General features: G+C 47.9%; 1 protein-coding gene across 6 annotated transcripts; it reads right to left on the reverse strand.

Annotated features, from left to right (window-relative positions):
* Window positions 1-1,018: 1,018 nt before the first annotated feature.
* LOC118096727 (zinc finger protein 345-like) lies at window positions 1,019-19,783 on the reverse strand. Of its 6 annotated transcripts, none has more exons than XM_060268420.1 (7): window positions 19,741-19,783; window positions 13,002-13,105; window positions 11,012-11,515; window positions 10,523-10,604; window positions 10,173-10,252; window positions 9,518-9,644; window positions 1,019-6,754 (listed from the first exon to the last, which is right to left on the reverse strand). In XM_060268420.1, exons 3-7 carry the CDS (start codon window positions 11,420-11,422, stop codon window positions 5,013-5,015), a joined length of 2,442 nt encoding a protein of 813 aa, XP_060124403.1. In that variant the 5' UTR covers window positions 11,423-11,515; window positions 13,002-13,105; window positions 19,741-19,783; the 3' UTR covers window positions 1,019-5,012. The 6 variants fall into 6 exon arrangements, with proteins under 6 accessions (XP_060124403.1, XP_060124401.1, XP_034994714.2 ...); XM_060268418.1 differs by lacking the exons at window positions 13,002-13,105; window positions 19,741-19,783 and adding exons at window positions 13,698-13,796; window positions 15,715-15,851; XM_035138823.2 differs by lacking the exons at window positions 13,002-13,105; window positions 19,741-19,783 and adding exons at window positions 13,698-13,796; window positions 15,603-15,729.
* Window positions 19,784-19,804: the final 21 nt, after the last annotated feature.

A 19,804-nucleotide genomic window follows, 5' to 3' on the forward strand; every position in this document is an offset into this window, starting at 1 on the left:
CATGGGGACATGGGGGGCGGCGATGGCTTAGTAAACGCAGCTAGACTGGAGCTGTAAAAGTGAGGAAAGTTCAGCGTCCACACAGAACTAGGAGCAGAAGGGCGAGAGGGGGGAGGGGGGAGGGGGAGGGGGGAGGGGTGTCACTCACCGTCTCCCTCCACGCGCTGCCTTCTCACAGCTCCCTCCGCAGCGCTACTGCTCGTGTGGAGCCCACGTGCCTTGTCATTGCTCCTCCCCCCGCCTCCCTGTTCTGGGCTGGGGCTGCAGGTGTGGAGTCACGTGCCTTGCACCTTTCTGGGGCCGGCCAGCTGGCAGGGCATGGAAGGAGCAGGGGAGAGGAGAAGGGCGGCGATGAGCCAGCCCGGCTAAGCGGAGCCTCGACTGGTCGTGCTGCCTGGGGGGGGGGGGGGGTGGCGTGCCGCTGAGGGTGCCCTGCCCAGCAGACCAGGGAGAGGGCAGCGGGTGGAGGCAACGGGTCGTCTCTTTCAATTCCTATGAGCCATAGTGCGATTGACAAACATCCATCCCATGATTAACCGATCAATCGACATGTCTGCTATAGCCGGTCCTTCTACTTGCTCTGCTCTGGCACCAGCTCTGCTGAATTCCTCCCTCCTTCTGTCTACCGCCTCCATTCCCTGCATTTTCAAAGTGCAGCAGTGAGTTGTGAGTTCCAGTCCTTATTTATACAATAGAGTGGATTTATACAATCCACACACAAAAAGGACTTATCAGCTTTAAGTTTGCAGAACTTAAAACAAAACAGAAACACCAGGAAAATAAATCATAAGGGCAGGGAAGAACAGCCAAATGAGAAGTGAGCAGACTTAGTGACCATGGAATGCTGAGTGCTGAAGTAAAAATTCATTAAAAAATCCTTCCAGTAGCACCTTAGAGACCAACTAAGTTTGTCATAGGTATGAGCTTTCGTGTCCATGCACACTTCTTCCGATACACTGAAACAGAAGTCACCAGACCCTTATGAGGGTGGGGGGGTGGGGGTGATGGGAATGGGTGATGGGCTGATAGGAGTGGTAAACCTGTTGATGACTGTTAACAACTGTTAATGACTGCAATTGGTCTTGCAGGAAAAAGCAAGGACTGAGGTGCTAAAGAAAGCTTGATCATGTATAAAACAGCTACTTTGAGATCTTGTATAGAATGTCCTGGGAGATTGAAGTGTTCTCCTACTGGTTTCTCTGTCTTGTGATTCCTGATGTCAGATTTATGTCCATTTATCAATTGGCGTAGGGTTTGGCCTGTTTGTCTAATATCTCAAAGTAGCTGTTTTATTACAGAAAATGGGAGTAAGAGAGGGAGCCTCCTTCTCCAGGAGCTTTATTTTTAAACTATTTGGAAAGACATCTGTTAAGTCTTGGTAGAATCCCAGCATGTATCTGATGACATTCCTATAATATATTAAATAAGGAAAACTCACCACTGTCTCTTTGAAATTATCATTGGTAGAGTGTAAATTATTTTGAGGCAGGGGTTCAATAAAGATATTTTGATTCTGGTCTAGGAAACCTGACAGATCTCAAAATGCAGGTTAAATATGAATGGGCTAAATGTTCACACTCAGATACTGGATTTCTCACCACATGCTGTACAGTAATGTGTGAGGAAAATGGGTGGAGGAACCTTCAATGGCACCCACCCTGTGGAATGCCCTCCCACCAGAGGTCAAAGAGAACAACAATTACCAGACCTTTAGAAGGCATCTCAAGGCAGCCGTGTTTAGGGAAGCTTTTAATGTTTGATGAATTTCTGTATTTTAATATTTTGTTGGAAGCCGCCCAGATGGGCGGGGTATAAATAAATTATTATTATTATTATTATTATTAAATATCTGCTTCGAAGGAATACCTAAGTTTCTAACTAAGAATATAGCTTTTGAATTATGAGCCCCAATTTATCCCTTTGTGCTACAGACTAAACTGCAGATTGTTGACTCCTGCATCAGGAGAGGAAAGACCTATATTTTCCATTAGGTAGTCCGGGGGCCAGAAGTATATTTTGCTGCACAATACAACCCTTGCAAAGTGCACCAGTGTCTCTATTAAAGTAAACATGACTTAGTACTGAGAACACAATAATTTAATTAATTATGGCATTCTCACTACTTTTACCAATGATAACCTTTGGGCCATGGCTGGGTGCTATATACAGTAGCTGAAAAGGGGTGTCACATGGAAGTGAAAAGTCTACCTCATGCAAATAATTTTTGAAAGCAAATTTATTTCTGAGAACTAGTGTCACACAAGACTAAAAGCTTGAGATACACAAATCATAAAGTCCCCATCTAAATCTCAGTTCCACCATGCACTCACTAGGAAAGGAGGCACACAATGACTTACTCAGTGGGAGAGTTGTAAGAGATGGGAACCTGCCCCTCTCCAGATGTGGGTGGGACTCCAACTCCATCATCCCTGACAGGAGCATCAGAGGTTGGAGTCCAACAACATCTGGAAGGCCATAAGTTCCCAACACCTGAACTAAATAATGTAAGTGAAGCACTTAGAGAATCTCTGAACTGTGTTCAATTCTGATGTTCATAACAATTTATTCTATTTGTTAGTAAGAGGTAGTAGCTGAAGAAGGCTATGACACATGCAAACAATACAGTGGTTAACGAGTTCATTTTCATGGGCATCTTGGCTCACCCCAGAGTGGAGGCTGCCTTATTCTGGCTAGTTCGCATTGCCACTCCCTTTTGCAATGGTCTTATGGCTGTGGTAATTATTTCTAATTTCCACCTCCCCACCCCTCCGTAATTCTTCCTCAGCAAACTTAGAGTCAGCCCACTGCTTTCCAGATATTTTGGACTAGCAGTCAGTATGGCCAAAGGTCACTGACTGTAGGGCAACAGGATCTGCCAAAGGGCAACAGGATCTGCAAGACTCCAACAGAGACTGCCCAGTTGTCTTAGCAATGACACTGCCAATTAAAAATCAGTGCACATGATTTATTACCTAGATAAATGTTCATTCGTTGATTCAAAATCTGGTTTACTCTACTCTATTTTAGCTTCAATATCTCTCACCTTTGTTCCTCACAGACTAGTTGAAGGCTATGACAGATGAAAACAATACAATGGTTACAGAGTTTGTTTTGGTGGGACTTTCGAATCACCCAAGAGCTCAGATGGTCCTCTTCTGGCTGCTTCTGATAGCCTATTGTATTACTCTCTTTGGCAATGGCCTTATGCAGGCATGGCCAACAGGTAGATCGCGATCTGCCAGTAGATCCCCAAGACGTTTCTGGTAGATCCCGGGTTCCTTAGTGATCGCCAACCTAAAAGAAAAGAAAGAGCTCTCCCCCTAAAAAACCCCTCAATAACTCTTGTCTCTCCCCCACAAAAAAGCTCAATAACCATGGGCAATTGCAGGGAGAGCTCCTTCCCTCTTTCCGATACAGAGCTTACCAGTATGTGTGTGACTGTGTTAGTGCATTGCACAGAATGGCTGGATTGCTCCCCATCCCTCTTGCCTGCCTAGAGCTCCCCGGTTCCTCCTCCCTCATGCCGGCAGAGAGGGAGGGGTGTGTGTGAGTTTGCGTGTGTGCATGGGATGGCTCCGCTTTCCTCAGGACGTAATAGGGTCTGAGTGAGTAGCTGGAGGAAAGTGGGAGCCCCAACTCACAGAGGGATATCCCCCGTCCCTGTCTCTTTGAGCCACTGGGAGCCAGTGAGAGAGAAAGACGCTCCTAGCTGGCTCCCAGCTGGGGGTGGGGGAGAAAGAGAGAGGTAGAAGGGTGCCCCTAGCTGGCTCCCAGCTGGGGGGGGGTGGGAGAGAGAGAGAGAAAGAGAGAGAGGTGGATGGGTGCCCCTAGCTGGCTCCCAGCTGGGGGTGGGGGGGGGAGAGATGGGTGCTCCTATCTGGCTCCCAGTGGCTCAAAGGGGCAGGGTATATACCAGCCCCACACGTCAGCACATTTGCTTTCATGGGAATAAACTACCTCCCAGCTCCCCACCACCACCAAACAACAGCCATAGGTATCAGGGCTGAAATAAGTGCTGGAAATCATGATGACCTCTGAACTTGAAAATTTTGCTCTCCTTTCCTCTCGATTACTAGTGTTAGTGACAAAAAAAAGTATGCACATACCTAAAGCAATTTCTACTATTTCACATTGTTGTTGTTGTTGTTGTTGTTGTACTCATCATCATTAATTACACACCCTTTACCAACATGTCCAAGATTGGGTTACAATTCAAAATTCAAAATTTTAAACGGTTAGCAATCAAAGGAATAGAGTGGGCCCTGAAAACACACATCTCAAAGGTGGAGAGGTTCATCTTCATCTTTTGCCAAAAGCTGAACAGCGAAGAAGCCAAACACATAACTGTGAGGAGGGAATTCCACAATTTAGGGGATTCCACAGAGAATACAATCTGGGCCACCTCCCCCCAAATTCCGAGGGCTGTGAAACTCCCAAGAGCTTCCCCTCTGCTGATCTTAACACCTGTGAGGTTCTGCACCTGTAAGGTCTTTCAGCCATGTGAGGCCTGTTATTTAGGGCTTAAAACACTAAAGTGAGTACTATAAAGTGAGTACTATAAAATGCAGCTCTTAGATCAGGGCCTACCGTGTATGAGGGCCTGGGGGGAAAACCCAGAAAAATGGGAGGAAAAACAGTTTCCCCCCCATTTTCCTCCAAAGCAGTTTTTTAGAAGTCCATGAGAAAAATGACAAAAAGGAAGAGGAAGAGAAAATGGAAAATGATAGCAGTAGTTCAGAAAATGAGATAGAATAAACTGCATGTATATGTTGTGTCTTCTGTTTCTTTCTTTTTTAAAACACTACTCAAAGGGTAGACCTTCTATGTAGCTTAAATATTGAGGTTTTCTTTTCCCAAGCAGAGATAATGTGGTGTCTTGAGAGCAGTACATGTGAAAAGGATTAGGAGTCCTGGTAGACCACAAACTTGACATGAGTCAACGAACACCGTAGCAATACTCACCCACCTACTAATTACAGTTTCATGTATTTTAAATTTGTAAACAGCAACTGCTATGGTTTCTGCCCACTGGGAATTTGATGGGAAGTGAGATTGTCACTGCCGGTGAAGCTCATTCCATATTTGAAGCATTGATATGGTTTCTCCCCACTGTGAATTCTTTGATGGGAAGTGAGAGTGCGACTGTGTCTAAAGCTCTTTCCACATTCCAAGCACAGATATGGTTTCTCTCCACTGTGAGTTCTTTGATGGGTAGTGAGAGATGATCTCTGACGGAAGCTTTTTCCACACTCCTGGCACTGAAAAGGCTTCTCCCCGGTATGAATTCTTTGATGGGCCGTGAGAGTTGTTCTGTGACTGAAGCTCTTTCCACATTCCAAGCACAGATAGGGTTTCCCCCCTGTATGAATTATTTGATGGGAAGTGAGACTTTCCTTATGACTGAAACTCTTTCCACACTCTTGGCATTCAAAGGGTTTCTCTCTTCTGTGAGTTGTCTGATGGTAAGTGAGAGTGCTGCTGTGATTGAAGCTCTTTCCACATTCCAAGCACCGATATGGTTTCTCCCCACTGTGAATTGTTTGATGGGAAGTGAGGGCGCTGCTTTGATGGAAGCTCTTCCCACATTGCAAGCACTGATATGGCTTCTCCATGCTGTGAATTCTTTGATGAACAGTGAGATTGCTGCTGTAACGGAAGCTCTTTCCACATTCCAAGCATTGATATGGTTTCTCCCCGCTGTGAGTTCTTTGATGGGCCATGAAATTAGCTCTGTGACTGAAACTCTTTCCACATTCCATGCACTGATATGGTTTCTCTCCAGTATGAATTCTTTGATGGAAAGTGAGTGTTTCCTTCCGACTGAAACTCTTCCCACATTCCAAGCACTGGTAGGGTTTCTCCTCGCTGTGTGTTCTTTGATGGGAAGCGAGACTTTCTTTCCGAGTGAAGCTCTTTCCACATTTCAAGCACTCATAAGGTTTCTCCCCTGTATGAATTCTTTGATGGGAAGTGAGATGGTTGCTCTTACTAAAGCTCTTTCCACACTCTTGGCATTCAAAGGGTTTCTCCCCAGTATGAATTCTTTGATGTAAAGTGAGTTTTCCCTTCTGACCAAAGCTCTTTCCACATTCCAAGCACTGATAGGGCTTCTTCCCGGTATGAATTACTTGATGAGTAGTGAGAGCGGTGCTGTGACGGAAGCTCTTTCCACATTCCACACACTGATAGGGTTTCTCACCTGTATGAATTCTTTGATGGGAACTGAGAGCAGAGCTCTTGCTTAAGCTCTTTCCACATTCCAAGCACTGATAGGGTTTCTCCCCAGTATGAATTCTTTGATGGGAAGTGAGAGCAGTGCAGTGACGGAAGCTCTTTCCACATTCCAAGCACTGATAGGGTTTCTCTCCAGTATGAATTCTTTGATGGGAAGTGAAAGTTGCGCACTGAGTGAAGCTCTTTCCACATTCCAAGCACTGATAAGGTTTCTCCCCGGTATGAATTCTTTGATGGGAAGTGAGATTGCTGTTGTGACTGAAGCTCTTTCCACATTCCAAGCACTGATAGGGCTTCTCCCCAGTGTGGACTCTGTGATGGGCTGTGAGAGTTCGTTTCCGACCAAAGCACTTTCCACATTCTAAGCACAGATAGGATTTCTTCCCAATGGGATTTATTTTATGGGAAGTGGAATTGGAACTCTGAGGGAATCTCTCTCCACACTCTGAATATTTATGTGGCTTCTTCATTGTGTGGATTCTACCATGGTCTCCCTTGATCATTTCTAATTTATCACCACCTACATGAGAAAAACAGATTAGAGTCACAGGAAGAAATTGAGTCCCTAGTTATTGGGCTATTGACTGTCTGGCTCTGAAGCGCCCTCTCCGATTGCATGGAGACCGGACAGCCCCGTGGTTTTCCACAGATCTGAGGACAATGAAACAATCGCTGAGACGGCTAGAGTGCCGGTGGTGGATAACTCATTCTGAAGCTGACCGGACATGGGTTAGAGCTCAGTGTCGAGCCTACCAAGTGGTGGTAGCGACGGCGAAGAAGACTTTCTTCACTGCCTCTATTGCATCTGCAGAAAGCAGCAGCAGGAGACTCTTTCAGGTGGTTCGCAATTTAGCGGAACCACCTGCTCCATTGTGGCCAAACACGGGCCACATGATCTCCTTCAATGATTTTGCAAAGTTTTTTGCAGATAAAGTCGCTCAGATTCAGGAAGAGGTAGACTCCACCGTGGGAGCAGGGCCGGGGCAGGAGAGTGTTAGAGTCCTGCCTAGTCAAATTGTGTGGGATCAATTTCAATCTGTTACCTCCGAGGATGTGGACAGGCTGCTTGGATGAGTGAAACCAACCACCTGTCTCCTTGATCCTTGCCCATCCTGGCTTATAAAAGCTAGCCGGGAAGGGCTGGGCAATGGGCTTTGCGGGGTGGTGAATGCTTCTCTGTGAGGGAGCCTTCCCACACCTGCTGAAAGAGGCGGTTATTAAACCGTTTCTTAAAAAACCATTTTTAGATACGGCCGATATGGCCAACTATCGCCCAGTCTCAAATCTTCAATTCTTGGGCAAGGTGATTGAGCGAGTGGTTGCTAAACAACTCCAGGCAAGCCTGGAAGAAGCGGACCATTTGGATTCCTTCCAGTCGGGATTCAGGCCTCATCATGGGACTGAAACTGCCTTGGTCGCACTGGTCGATGATCTCTGGCAGGCTAGGGACAAAGGTGAGAGCTGTTTCCTAGTTCTGCTGGATCTCTCAGCGGCTTTTGACACCATTGACCATAACATCCTTCTGGACCGTCTAGAGGGGTTGGGAGCTGGGGGCACTGTCATACAGTGGTTCCGCTCCTTCCTCCTGGGTTGAGTGCTCAGACCCCTGGGCCCTCACTTGTGGGATGCCTGAGGGTTCTGTCCTCTCCACCATGCTTTTTAACATCTATATGCAGCCACTAGGAGAGATCATCAGGGGGTTTGGGCTGGGTGTTCATCAGTATGTGGATGATACCCAGGTCTACCTCTCTTACAAATCAGAACCAGTGAAGGCGGTGAAGGTCCTGTGTGAGTATCTGGAGGTGGTTGGAGGTTGGATGGCGGCTAACAGATTGAGGTTGAATCCTGACAAGACAGAAGTACTGTTTGTGGGGAACAGGAGGTGGGCAGGTGTGGAGGACTCCCTGGACCTGAATGGGGTAACTGTGCCCCTGAAGGACCAGGTGCACAGCCTGGGAGTCATTTTGGACTCACAGCTGTCCATGGAGGCGCAGGTTAATTCTGTATCCAGGGCAGCTGTTTATCAGCTCCATCTGGTACACAGGCTGAGACCCTACCTGCCTGCGGACTGTCTCGCCAAAGTGGTGCAGGCTCTAGTTATCTCTCACTTGGACTACTGCAATGCGCTCTACGTGGGGCTACCTTTGAAGGTGACCCGGAAACTACAACTAATCCAGAATGCGGCAGCTAAACTGGTGACTGGGAGCGGCCGCCGAGACCACATAACACTGGTTTTGAAAGACCTGCATTGGCTCCCAGTACATTTCCGAGCACAATTCAAAGTGTTGGTGCTGACCTTTAAAGCCCTAAATAGCCTCGGTCCAGTATACCTGAAGGAGCGTCTCCACCTCCATTGCTCTGCCCGGACACTGAGGTCCAGTGCCGAGGGCCTTCTGGAGGTTCCCTCGCTGCGAGAAGCCAAGTTACAGGGAACCAGGCAGAGGGCCCTATCAGTAGTGGCACCCGCCCTGTGGAATGCCCTCCCACCAGATGTCAAAGAGAAAAACAACTACCAGACTTTTAGAGGACATCTGAAGGCAGCCCTATTTAGGGAAGCTTTTAATCTTTAAGAAATTGGTGTGTATTCTAATATTTCTGTTGGAAGCCACCCAGAGTGGCTGGGGAAACCCAGCCAGATGGGCGGGGTATAAATTATTATTATTATTATTATTGAACAATGCTAACGAATGCTTGCGATAAGAGGGAGAATTGATGAGAGTTCAGATGTGAGGTCTTCCTACAGAGTTCACTGCCTTTGTTGACTACATTCATGGACATATTTATGGGAACCTGGAATTCGCAGAGCCTGGCTGCTTTCTGGGTTGGCTCTGACTCGATCATGGAATCTGCTTCATCTCAAAGGTCAGTCAATGCTCTGACCAACTGAAAATGAACAGCAGTAAAAACATAAAACCTGACAAATGCTACTTCCACCTGTCTAACAATTCTGAAGCCTACATTTAAAAAGGATTGAGCAGTTCAGACGCGCCTAACTTTCTTCTGTAATGTTTTATTTGCAGTTTAATGTAGGTTGTAAACCGCTTTGATTTCCCCCCTGAAAAATATATAAAATGAAATGAATGATAATAATAGTAACAACTGGAGGAAGAATAATCATAGACAAAACAGTAGGCAGCCCTCCATTCAAGGTGAGCTTTGGGGATGTTAGAATCTCAGATGCTATAGTAGCCCTGTTGAGCTCCATCAAAATATTGGAGGTTTGTTACAAAGAGGTATGTATTGAATTTCAAAACAGATAATACAAACCAGCAGGGAGCCTTACCAAGTGAGTCCATGATCCCACGATTCTCCTCCATGACTTCCTTATGTAAAGCTCTCTGGGCAGAATCCAGCAATGCCCATTCCTCGTCTGTGAAACAAACAGCGACATCTTCAAAGCACACTGGACCCTAAAAGAAGGGAAATGTCCTCCACTTAGACAGCATAAAGATGATCTACTACACATTGCTCTGTTGTTTTCTGCCTGTTAGTTACTGCGTTGTTTTAATGGGGATTTTTGCTGCACATTTGCAGCCTCTCCTGCACTGTTCTTCAGGGGAAACTCCTAATGCCCTAAAGTGCACTTCAAGGGGTGAATGGGGACATGGGAAGGGAGAGGATAGAGGGGGAAAGCCCTGCTGTGCAACTGATTGGGGTGGCTAGGTGAATCCTGGCCACTCTTTATGGCTTGTCCACTTCTTAGAAACCTGTTTTAGCATTCAACTATAACTTTATGAAGAAAATGGAGATGACTGAGGGATAATTTAAGTGACATTCGGAAGTTGAGGTGAGGAAGCTGTTCCTTATTCTTAGTAAATAAACCTTCTCAAATGGCCTTTTTAGCATTTGTTCAGGGCAGCTGTGACAGAAGCTTGGGCACAGAGGCACCTGGCTGCCCCACCCTCAGCCTCTCTCCCCACAATGCTCCTTCCCGCTACCTGATCTGGTTCCACAGCTGCCGCTTCCCCTCCGTTGCCATGAAAATATGGATGAAGTTTCACTGATGTCTTTCTGTCACCTGCGAGAGACAAAGGTAAGTGGGAAGCCAAGAGTGTCTGCTTCTCTCAGAAGTTAAGCAGTGCATCTCTAACTACATATGGGCCTTTGAAAAAGCCTCACCTACTGAGTATGTTTGGACGTTTGTACCCATTTCATATTTTAGTTGTGTAAATATACATTTCCCCTCCTGGAGGTTCTTGGCCCCAAGTGTATTCCCCAAAAAGATTCAAATAACCCACTATGTTTCAAAATTGACAGAATGTGAGAGAAATAACTCGTTCCTCCTTACCCAGTGGCCTCTCTCTGGTATCCAACAGAGTCCTCTCTGCCTCAGAGGAATCCATGCCCATTTTTGCAAACAGATAATCTCCCTGAAATCACAGAATGATACAAGTTGGAAGGGACTCCAAGGATTATCTAGTCCAGGCATCCCCAAACTGCGGCCCTCCAGATGTTTTGGCCTACAACTCCCACGATCCCTAGCTAACAGGACCAGTGGCCGGGGAAGATGGGAATTGTAGTCCAAAACATCTGGAGGGCCGAAGTTTGGGGATGCCTGATTCTAGTCCAACCCTCTGCAATGCAGGAACTTCAACAAAGATTCCAAACAGAGAACTGGGAGAAGAGTTAGAAAAGGAATGGCAGAGGCAAAAACATTAGGGGTATCAAATAGCATTCCTTGGATGCTTTCCAAAAAAGATGTGCCATTGGTCCAGAATTTGAGGATACTCTACCTCATGTTCAGAGCCCCTTGGGAGTATTCAGAGGAAAGTCTCACCTGCTGTTCTGCCTCCATTCTCTCCGCTGCCTGACTCAGGAGGAAACCTTCAGCCAGGGCCACTGCCTGGGCACAGGTCTTTGCTCCACATTCCCTCACCCAGCTACCCAGCTCCGGTGGAAGGACAGCCAGGAACTGCTCCAAGATCACCAGGTCGAGCATCTCAGCTTTCGTATGCCTTTCTGGCTTTAGCCATTGATGGTCAAAGTGGTAGAGTCGACTGCAAAACTCTCGGGGACGTTTGACCTCTTGGTAGCAGAACTTCTTGAACTGCTGGCTCTGCACATCAGAGTGAAGGGTGTCCTCCTCACCCAGGGTCTGCACAGAGTTTTCCCAGAATCCCCTGCTGCTCCCCATTAGGATGAAATTGCCTCTTCCTCCTTCAGGGTCAGCTGAGTCTTGCTCATCCATCTGTAATCTCAAGAAACCTCCAAGGAATCAGAAAGAATCTGTTTTTTCTTCCGCCAAGTTCTGTCTGTCCAAAATAGAGGTGCTAGAAAAGTCCTACAAAGCACAAGCACATTGTCTATATATAAAAAAATGTAGAGGGTGCTTTTTGTTCCAACGAACCTTTCCCCACAACCGCTTACCCGATCGTCCTCAAATTTGCACACAACATCAGGACCCCATGTGAGAGTGTCTCTATCCACTTACATTGTCCATACACACACCTAGGACAGGTAGAAACCTGGATCTGTATACCCCAAAATTCCCCCCTCCAGTGGACATCCTATGAACAACATCCAACATACTGCCAAAATCCCGCCCACTCCCCATTCACCCCACCAATCAAAATCCAACATACACCCAATCCCGCCTACTCCCCATCCACCCCACCAAACAAAATCAAATATACACCCAAACTCCCACCCACTCCCCACCCACCCCAACTAAAAAAAAATTAAACATACACCCAAAATCCCTCCCACTGGCAAAATAACGGCCACTCTCCATCTACCCCACCACCCCAGAACAGAGCTCTGCCAGGGACCAGGCCACCCCAACAGTAGCCCACTCCCCAAGGACCCCCTCCCACCACAGAGGTACCTACCCCAGAGATCCCCCCCACTCCCCAGAGATCCCCCCATAGGTCTCGGCCTTCACCATCCTACCCGATCCACAATCCATGCCCTCTGCTCATATGTCGCACGATCTACGATCCCCGCCCTTGGCGGAGATCTCCCCACCGACACGAAACAACCCACCCCATAGCCACAATCGTCCTCCCCCCATCCGCCAACCCCCCAACTCGTGACCGGCAGCGAACAACCACCAGGCCGCGATCCGCAGATATCTCCCCACCGTAGGCACAAGGCCGCTACACAATCCGTCCCCCCCATCTCGGTCCCACCAGGGAGAAACCAACAGGCCCCTACAAGGAGGCCTCCCGGAGTATTCACAAACCCTCTGAGGGCCCATTTAAGAGACTAAGCCAAAGTGGGGCCTATAGGTGAGTCTGAAGGGGGACTCTGAGGGCTCATTTAGGACCTACAAGGACTCTGAGGGCCCATTTCACAGACTAAACCACAGTGGGGCCTAAAGGGGGGTTTGAAGGGGGACTCTGAGGGCCCATTTCACAGACTAGGCCACAGCAACGTGTGGCAGGGCCAGCTAGTTCTATTATAAAATGGATACACTGTCAGGAGAAGAAAAATGTTTCCGCAGCAAGCGTGGATGAGCCTTGCAAGGAACCAAGCCTGGACTGTACCACGGAACTGACTTGAACTTTCTTTTCAAAGTTAAAAAGGCAGGAGGAGGAGGAGAAGCCCCTATTTCTCCTAGTGCCTTCTTGGTAGTGGCACCCTCCCTGTGAAATGCCCTCCCTTCAGATGTGAAGCAAGTAAAGAACTACATAACTTTTAGAAGACATCTGAAGGCAGCTGTAAATCTGGAAGTTTTTAATATTTGATGTTTTTATATGTTTTTATATGTGCTGGAAACCCAGCCAGATGGACGAGGTATAAATAAAAAACAACACTAGGAAAGTTACCATGCAAAATGTGCAGGCACCTTAAGGGACTTCTGTGAGATGAATCAGCCTGGATGCTCCTGCCTTTCAGTGTTTTCAGTCAATGAACAAAGTCAGAACTGCAACTGAAGAGTGAGGAATTTGTACTGTCATTTTTGTCAAAGGAAACTTCCCACAGGAGTAGAAATTATATATCGAACAGATGGAAAGCTCTATAATCTGAGTAGCTGAAAGCAAACAGTAAGATTACTGTAACTTCTGTCATAGAGCTTCAATATACTCATGACAACATAGTGTGTGCACACACTCAGAGGATGACCTCCAAACCATCCTAAATATATTTACAGAAGCTTACAAAAAGCTTGGTCTATCACTCAACATCCAAAAAACCAAAGTGCTGCACCAACAAGTGTAGAACAACCCCTCTGCAGCACCACAAATCCAACTTGATGGTGTAGTGTTGGGAAGTGTTAATCCCTTCTCTTACCTGGACAGTTATCTCTCCACAAGGGCTGACACTGATGCCGAAATCCAGCATCACCTGAGCTCTGCAAGTGCTGCTTTCTCCCAATTGAAGTGCAGAGCGTTTGAGGACAGGGACATTCGTAGAGAAACCAAAATGCTAGTTTGGTGTGTGTGTGTGTGTGTGTGTGTGTGTGTGTGTGTGTGTGTGTTTTCCACCAAAATGCTTGTTTACAAAGCTATTGTACTACCAACCTTACTGTATGCTTGTGAAACATGGACCACTTATAAACGCCATCTCCAACTTCTCGAAAGATTCCATCAACAGTGCCTCAGAAAATTTTTACACATCACCTGGGAAGACAAGTGATCAGAAATATGAAGATGAGCAGCAAAGTCAGTCCCCAGGGAATATGCAGGTGACTTTGGAAGGGACAGCACATGGAAGAATCCCGACCAAGCCTATGAGGAGGCGTGTAGTGGTGATAGGGGATTCCCTACTGAGGGGTACAGAAGCAGTGATCTATGAGCCTGATAAGACATCTCAAGAGATGTGCTGTCTCCCAGGGGCCAAGATCCAAAATGTAACGGCTGCAAGGAATCATAAAACCCACTGACAAATACCCCTTCCTGACCCAAACAATTACCGCCCAGTCAGCCTGACATCAATACCAGGAAAGATTCTAGAACAGATCATTAAGCAAATGGTCTGTGAGCACCTAGAAAGGAATGCTGTGATCACTAAAGGTCAGCATGGGTTTCTGAAAAACAGGTCATGTCAGACTAATCTGATCTCATTTTTTGACAGAATTACAAGCCTGGAAGATGAAGGGAATGCTGTGGATATAGCCTATCTTGATTTCAGCAAGGCCTTTGACATGTGAAAAGGATCTAGGAGTCTTGGTAGACCACAAACTTGACATGAGTCAACAGTGTGATGTAGCAGCTAAAAAAGCCAGTGCAATTCTGGGCTGCATCAATAGGAGTGTATAGCATCTAGATCAAGGGAAGTAATAGTACCACTGTATTCTGCTCTGGTCAGACCTCACCTGGAGTACTGTGTCCAGTTCTGGGCACCACAGTTCAAGAAGGATACTGACTAACTGGAACGTGTCCAGAAGAGGGCAACCAAAATGGTCAAAGGCCTGGAAACGATGCCTTATGAGGAACGACTTAGGGAGTTGGGTATGTTTAGCCTGGAGAAGAGAAGGTTAAGGGGTGATATGATAGCCATGTTCAAATATATTAAAGGATGTCATATAGAAGAGGGTGAAAGGTTGTTTTCTGCTGCTCCAGAGAAGCGGACACAGAGCAATGGATCCAAGCTACAAGAAAGAAGATTCCACCTAAACATTAGGAAGAACTTCCTGACAGTAAGAGCTGTTCGACAGTGGAATTTGCTGCCAAGGAATGCGAAGGCTTGACAGCCATCTGTCAGGAATGCTTTGATGGTGTTTCCTGCTTGGCAGGGGGTTGGACTGGATGGCCCTTGTGGTCTCTTCCAACTCTATGATTCTATTATTCTAATGCCAGTGTACTGGAAGAAGGAACACTCACCAGTGTCAAAGCAATGATACATCAACATCAACTTCGTTGGACTGGTCATGTTGTGCGGATGCCTGATTATCGTCTTCCAAAGCAACTACTCTATTCTGAACTTAAAAATGGAAAGTGTAATGCTGGTGGTCAACAAAAGAGGTTAAAAGACTGTCTCAAGGCAAATCTAAAAAAAACCAGTATAAACACCGACAACTGGGAAACACTGGCCTGTGAGCGCTCCAGTTGGAGAACAGCCATTACCAAAGGCGTATTGGACTTTGAAGAAAAACAAACTCGGGACGAAAGGGAGAAACGAGCTAAGAGGAAGGCACTTTTTGCAAACCCTGACCGGAATCAACTCCCACCCAGAAACCTATGACCCCGCTGTGGAAGGACGTGTGGATCCAGAATTGGCCTCTGTTAAGAATGTGTACATGTAAGGCAATCTTACTTGGCAGCGAGGGATCGCTAAAGAAAAGAAGAAGACCCCATAGCCTCTGCTCCTAGATTTGGCCCCGTCCCGTCCCCACCCACCTCCATGCACAAACTAAACAGTCCGCCTGCAGCCTGGGGCTCTTAATTCTCCCCAATGCTCCGCAAGGGACAAGAGTGGAATCTCACCAGGTCCCAGAAGGCGCCAAGGGCGCAGCTCGGCAAAAGAGGGAGACCACAGCCCCTCTTCCCTGGCAGGAAGTGACGCAAAGGGAGGAGCCTTTGCCCGCCCCCGCCCCACCTTCATTTCCTGTCCTCTTTACAGGCGCCTTTTCAGGAGAGACGGTGAGGGTGGGAAGAGGCGACGTGCTGCTCGGCTACGTGCCGCCAAAGCACCATCATGTAAGAGGGCGAGAAGCAGGCGGAAAAGCGAATACCGCCATCCTGGAAAAGGATGGGATGGGGAGGGGGAAAGTGGCGGAAAGAGTTGCCAACGGGCCGCCGCCATATTTGACGAGGGCAGGGCGAGCAGTCCAAAGGGCGCCATCTTAGTACAGGCACTCAGGGCGGGAATTGTCGCAAGCAAGTGGGCGGAAATGGGTCTGTCGCCATGCTGGGCAAGGGCAGGGCGAGTGCCCGAAGGCGCCAACTGGGGAGAGGCCCTCAGGGGAGGGAAGCGCCGGGCGGCATCGGCGGTTGTCTCTCTCCTCAGTAAGTGCTGCCTCCCTGGCGCCTCCTGGAGCTGGGGAGAAGGGCTGGGGTCCCGGCCGGGGCTGCTTCCCCTTTCGGGCTGCGCAGAAACCGCCTTCGATGGAAGACCCCGGCGGAGCGCGCCGTCGCAGGAGGCGCCCGAGCCGGGCGGCCATTTTGTGGCGCTTCCATTCCCTTCTCGTTCCTATTTCTTCTTATTACTGTATATCGCTTGGCCTTTGCTACATTAGAGAGCTGTGGAGGGGGGGGCGCGCTTGGTCTGCTCTGGTTCCATTGCGCATCCGTTGTGCTCTCCCTTGGTACTTTTAGGTTGGGGATCTCCCGGAGATTCCTCTCCCTGGTTTCCTTCGGGAAACGGATCACCTCGGAGTCTGTCCTTTCACCAAACTCAGGGGATGCCCACGGCCGCCACTATAGGTGGCGTATATATAGCGACATATATAGGATCCTGTCCTACCAGTTGCCAAAAAATGTTTCGAATATAAATCTGTTATGCAAATGAATGACATTCCATTATAAATGCACAGAGACGGGAGCATTTGCATTTACACGTGTCCACAGAACACCAACACTCTTGCAGGTTAATGCAACCGGAGCCCTTCTGCAAATAGCCTTTGCAGCATAACTCAGTTAAATGGTAACAAAGTATCCGGATGCGCCTATTTACAGTGGATATTTTCACTTAGCCCTGTTTCTCTATGAATCCACCAATTTCTTAGTGAAATATCACCAAGTAAAAGTGTTAGGGCAAAATTCTGGGTGCGAGAATGCTCAGCCACCCAGCTCATCAGGCAAGGGCCTGTGGTCGTTGCGGAGTATAAAAGGAAGGAGTCCAGCCACGATCCGGAGCAAACAGCAAGGTTTATTACTGCGCAGCAGGTTCAATGCCAGACTGAACACCGTGAACAGGGCTGCAAGAACTTTTAAAACTTCCCACCACCATCCCATAATGCACATCGAAAGCATCATACATACATCACTTGTGACAGGGTAAAACGTCAGAAAAGGGGAAGGTGCAAGGGGCATTAGCATACAGGTAAACAGGAGGTTAAACCACTGAGCCTAGGGCTTGCTGATCAGAAGGTCGGCGGTTCGAATCCCTGTGACGGGGTGAGCTCCCGTTGCTTGGTCCCAGCTCCTGCCAACCTAGCAGTTCGAAAGCACCTCAAAATGCAAGTAGATAAATAGGAACCGCTACAGCGGGAAGGTAAACAGCGTTTCCATGTGCTGCTGTGGTTTGCCAGAAGTGGCTTTGTCATGCTGGCCACATGACCTGGAAGCTATACGCCGGCTCCCTCGGCCAATAATGCGAGATGAGCGCGCAACCCCAGAGTCGGTCACGACTGGACCTAATGGTCAGGGGTCCCTTTACCTTTACCTTTAAACAGGAGGTAAGCAGGATTAGCATAAGGTAACAATGATGTCCCAGGACATTGTTAAGCAAGTACCAGTAAGTATCTGGGAGGGGATCCTTGAGTACCTGGTGGGGAAAAACAATGGGTCCAGGTGTGAGTATTGCCTCTGGCTTCGGAGGGTTGGGAATGGCAGGAGATGGTAACTGAATGGATTATGGATATGCAGAGGAGCACCACCCTGGCTACCTGACCTCTTGCTTAAGGGATTATGGCTGTTCCCTGCATCCCTGAGAGCCCTTGGCCAGAGTAGAAAAAGGGGGTTTCATTTAGAAATAAAGATACACTGTATTCATTCATAAAGAAATATGGTTACATAGAGTCTCAGGCAACAGAGAAAGGGTAGGAAAGGGAGCCTTTATTACTCAGGGCTTGATCTTGAGGGGGTTCGTGTTGGTGCGATACTAGAGTGGTGTTGTAGGATCAAATGGGGTCCCCTTGAGGGCATTAGTGCCAATCTTGATTCCCAAATGAAGCCTCGTTTGGGTGCCCCCCCCCCAAGTAAAAGTGATCTAAAATAGGACAGAGAGCAAGACTGCAGCCATGTCTGACCCCTAGTCCAGGGGTTTTGGAGTGCCTTGAATGATGGTCAGGGTGCCGCAGGCAACACTGGCCTCTGTCCCTCTTTCGTTCCTTTTCTCCCCCCTGATGCCCACTCACATCTCTTTTTCCATCAGGCCACTAAGGCTGGGGGCATCTCCCCGCCCCCGGGGGTGGCGGCATGAGGAGACACCTCTCTTTGGGGTGGAGTGGTGACTGCTGCCCAGAGGACTCCCAAAGAGATGGGAGAGGAGAGGAGCCTGAGGGAACGCAAAAGGAAATTGTTAAAAAAAAACGATGAGGGGCTGCCAGCTTTGCAAACAAGGGGAGGCATAACTGGGTTTCTGAGGCTTGGAGTGTTTCCCCTCAGGGGAGCCACAAAAAGATTGTAGTTGGACAACGGAGCCGTGGACTCAAAAAGGTTGAAAGCCTCTGGGCTAAGGGGTGACTTCTAAAGTCTTCAAAGGCATCTGCACACCTTTATTCTGGGGCCTCACCTCCTTGCAAGGTGATAGTGAGGACTCTGCTGCAACAGAAACATAAATATATTCATTGCTTTCCATTGGTTCCTGCCTCCATTTTATCTTCTCAAATAACTTGGGGTTGGCTTTTATAGCCCCATTCCCCTTAACTTTTCCATATCAAGTTCTGCCCATGCTTGGCATACAGAAGACCCATTTGTCCCAGGCAGCATCTACCAGTAGAGTTGGCAATGTCCCCAGCATGCAATCCCAGGGGGCAGGCTGCCAGCCAGTGCAGACAATATTAAGTGGCTTCATTTAAAGCTTCTGCAGCCACAGCAGATTCCAAGCAGCAACAAAGGAGAAGAGACTCACTTCTGCTGGACTAGAATGTGGGGGTGGGGTGTCCACGCCAATCGAGCCCTCCTGTCTGCTTCCCACAGAAGGGCCTGGAAAGACGCGCAGCAGCAGGACTCCATGGCAAAAGGCCTCCTTGGAAGCTTGGTTTGATTGTATTTCTATGCTGTTATCCATTGCAACTTACCAGCAATAAATAACAGTAGCGTGATGAAGCATAATAGCGCATAAGAAATACAGCATAAATCATACCCAAAATTTAAGAAATCATCAATAAAACATTTACAATCCATAAAACCCTATTCACAAAGCAGCAACTAAAAACCTTGTATCGGGCAGAGGGAGAAAGACTGCTCCTGGCCATGGAGGCACCATTTTCCGCTATCATAGTTGGCAGCTACGTCATAAAGATATTTGGGATGCCAACGTGAATAAAATATTGGGGGGGGGGGCTGGTTAGCACTGCCCTGCATAATCAATCACAGGGTGTGGTGCACGCACATTATTTGAATAGTTGCAGGTAGGTAGCAGTGTTGGTCTGACATAGTCGAAACAAAAAATAAAAAAAATTCCTTCCAGTTGCCTCTTAGAGACCAACTAAGTTTTTCATAGGTATGAGCTTTCGTGTGCATGCACGCACACTTCAGATAGTAATGCCAATCAATTGGGGGGGCCGCGGCCCCCTCGGGCCCTCAGATTTGCTCCCTATGAAAGATCTACTGCCTCTCCCCCCCCCTCGGTCCCCGCGCGCCCGGGGAGGAGCTTTCGGGACAGTGAGGTAAATTGCAAGACTCTCTGCTTCCGGAAGTTCCTTCTCCGAGTTGTCAGATATCCTTCTTTTCCTACCTAGCTCTAAGCCCCAGGCCGTGACGCAGAGCTATGACGTTTCAACAGGATCTTCTCTCTCCCC

The sequence above is a fragment of the Zootoca vivipara genome, chromosome 15 (genome assembly GCF_963506605.1).
Source record: "Zootoca vivipara chromosome 15, rZooViv1.1, whole genome shotgun sequence".
Lineage (NCBI taxonomy): Eukaryota > Metazoa > Chordata > Lepidosauria > Squamata > Lacertidae > Zootoca > Zootoca vivipara.

Excerpts from the sequence above, each read along its gene's own strand:
- LOC118096727 (XM_060268420.1), bottom strand. The coding sequence starts at position 11,422 with ATGGATGAGCAAGACTCAGCTGACCCTGAAGGAGGAAGAGGCAATTTC. Across the intron at positions 10,605-11,011 it reads GAATGGAGGCAGAACAGCAG|GGAGATTATCTGTTTGCAAA; the intron begins GTGAGACTTTCC and ends CTGTGATTTCAG. Across the intron at positions 9,645-10,172 it reads CAGCTGTGGAACCAGATCAG|GGTCCAGTGTGCTTTGAAGA; the intron begins GTAGCGGGAAGG and ends CCCTTCTTTTAG.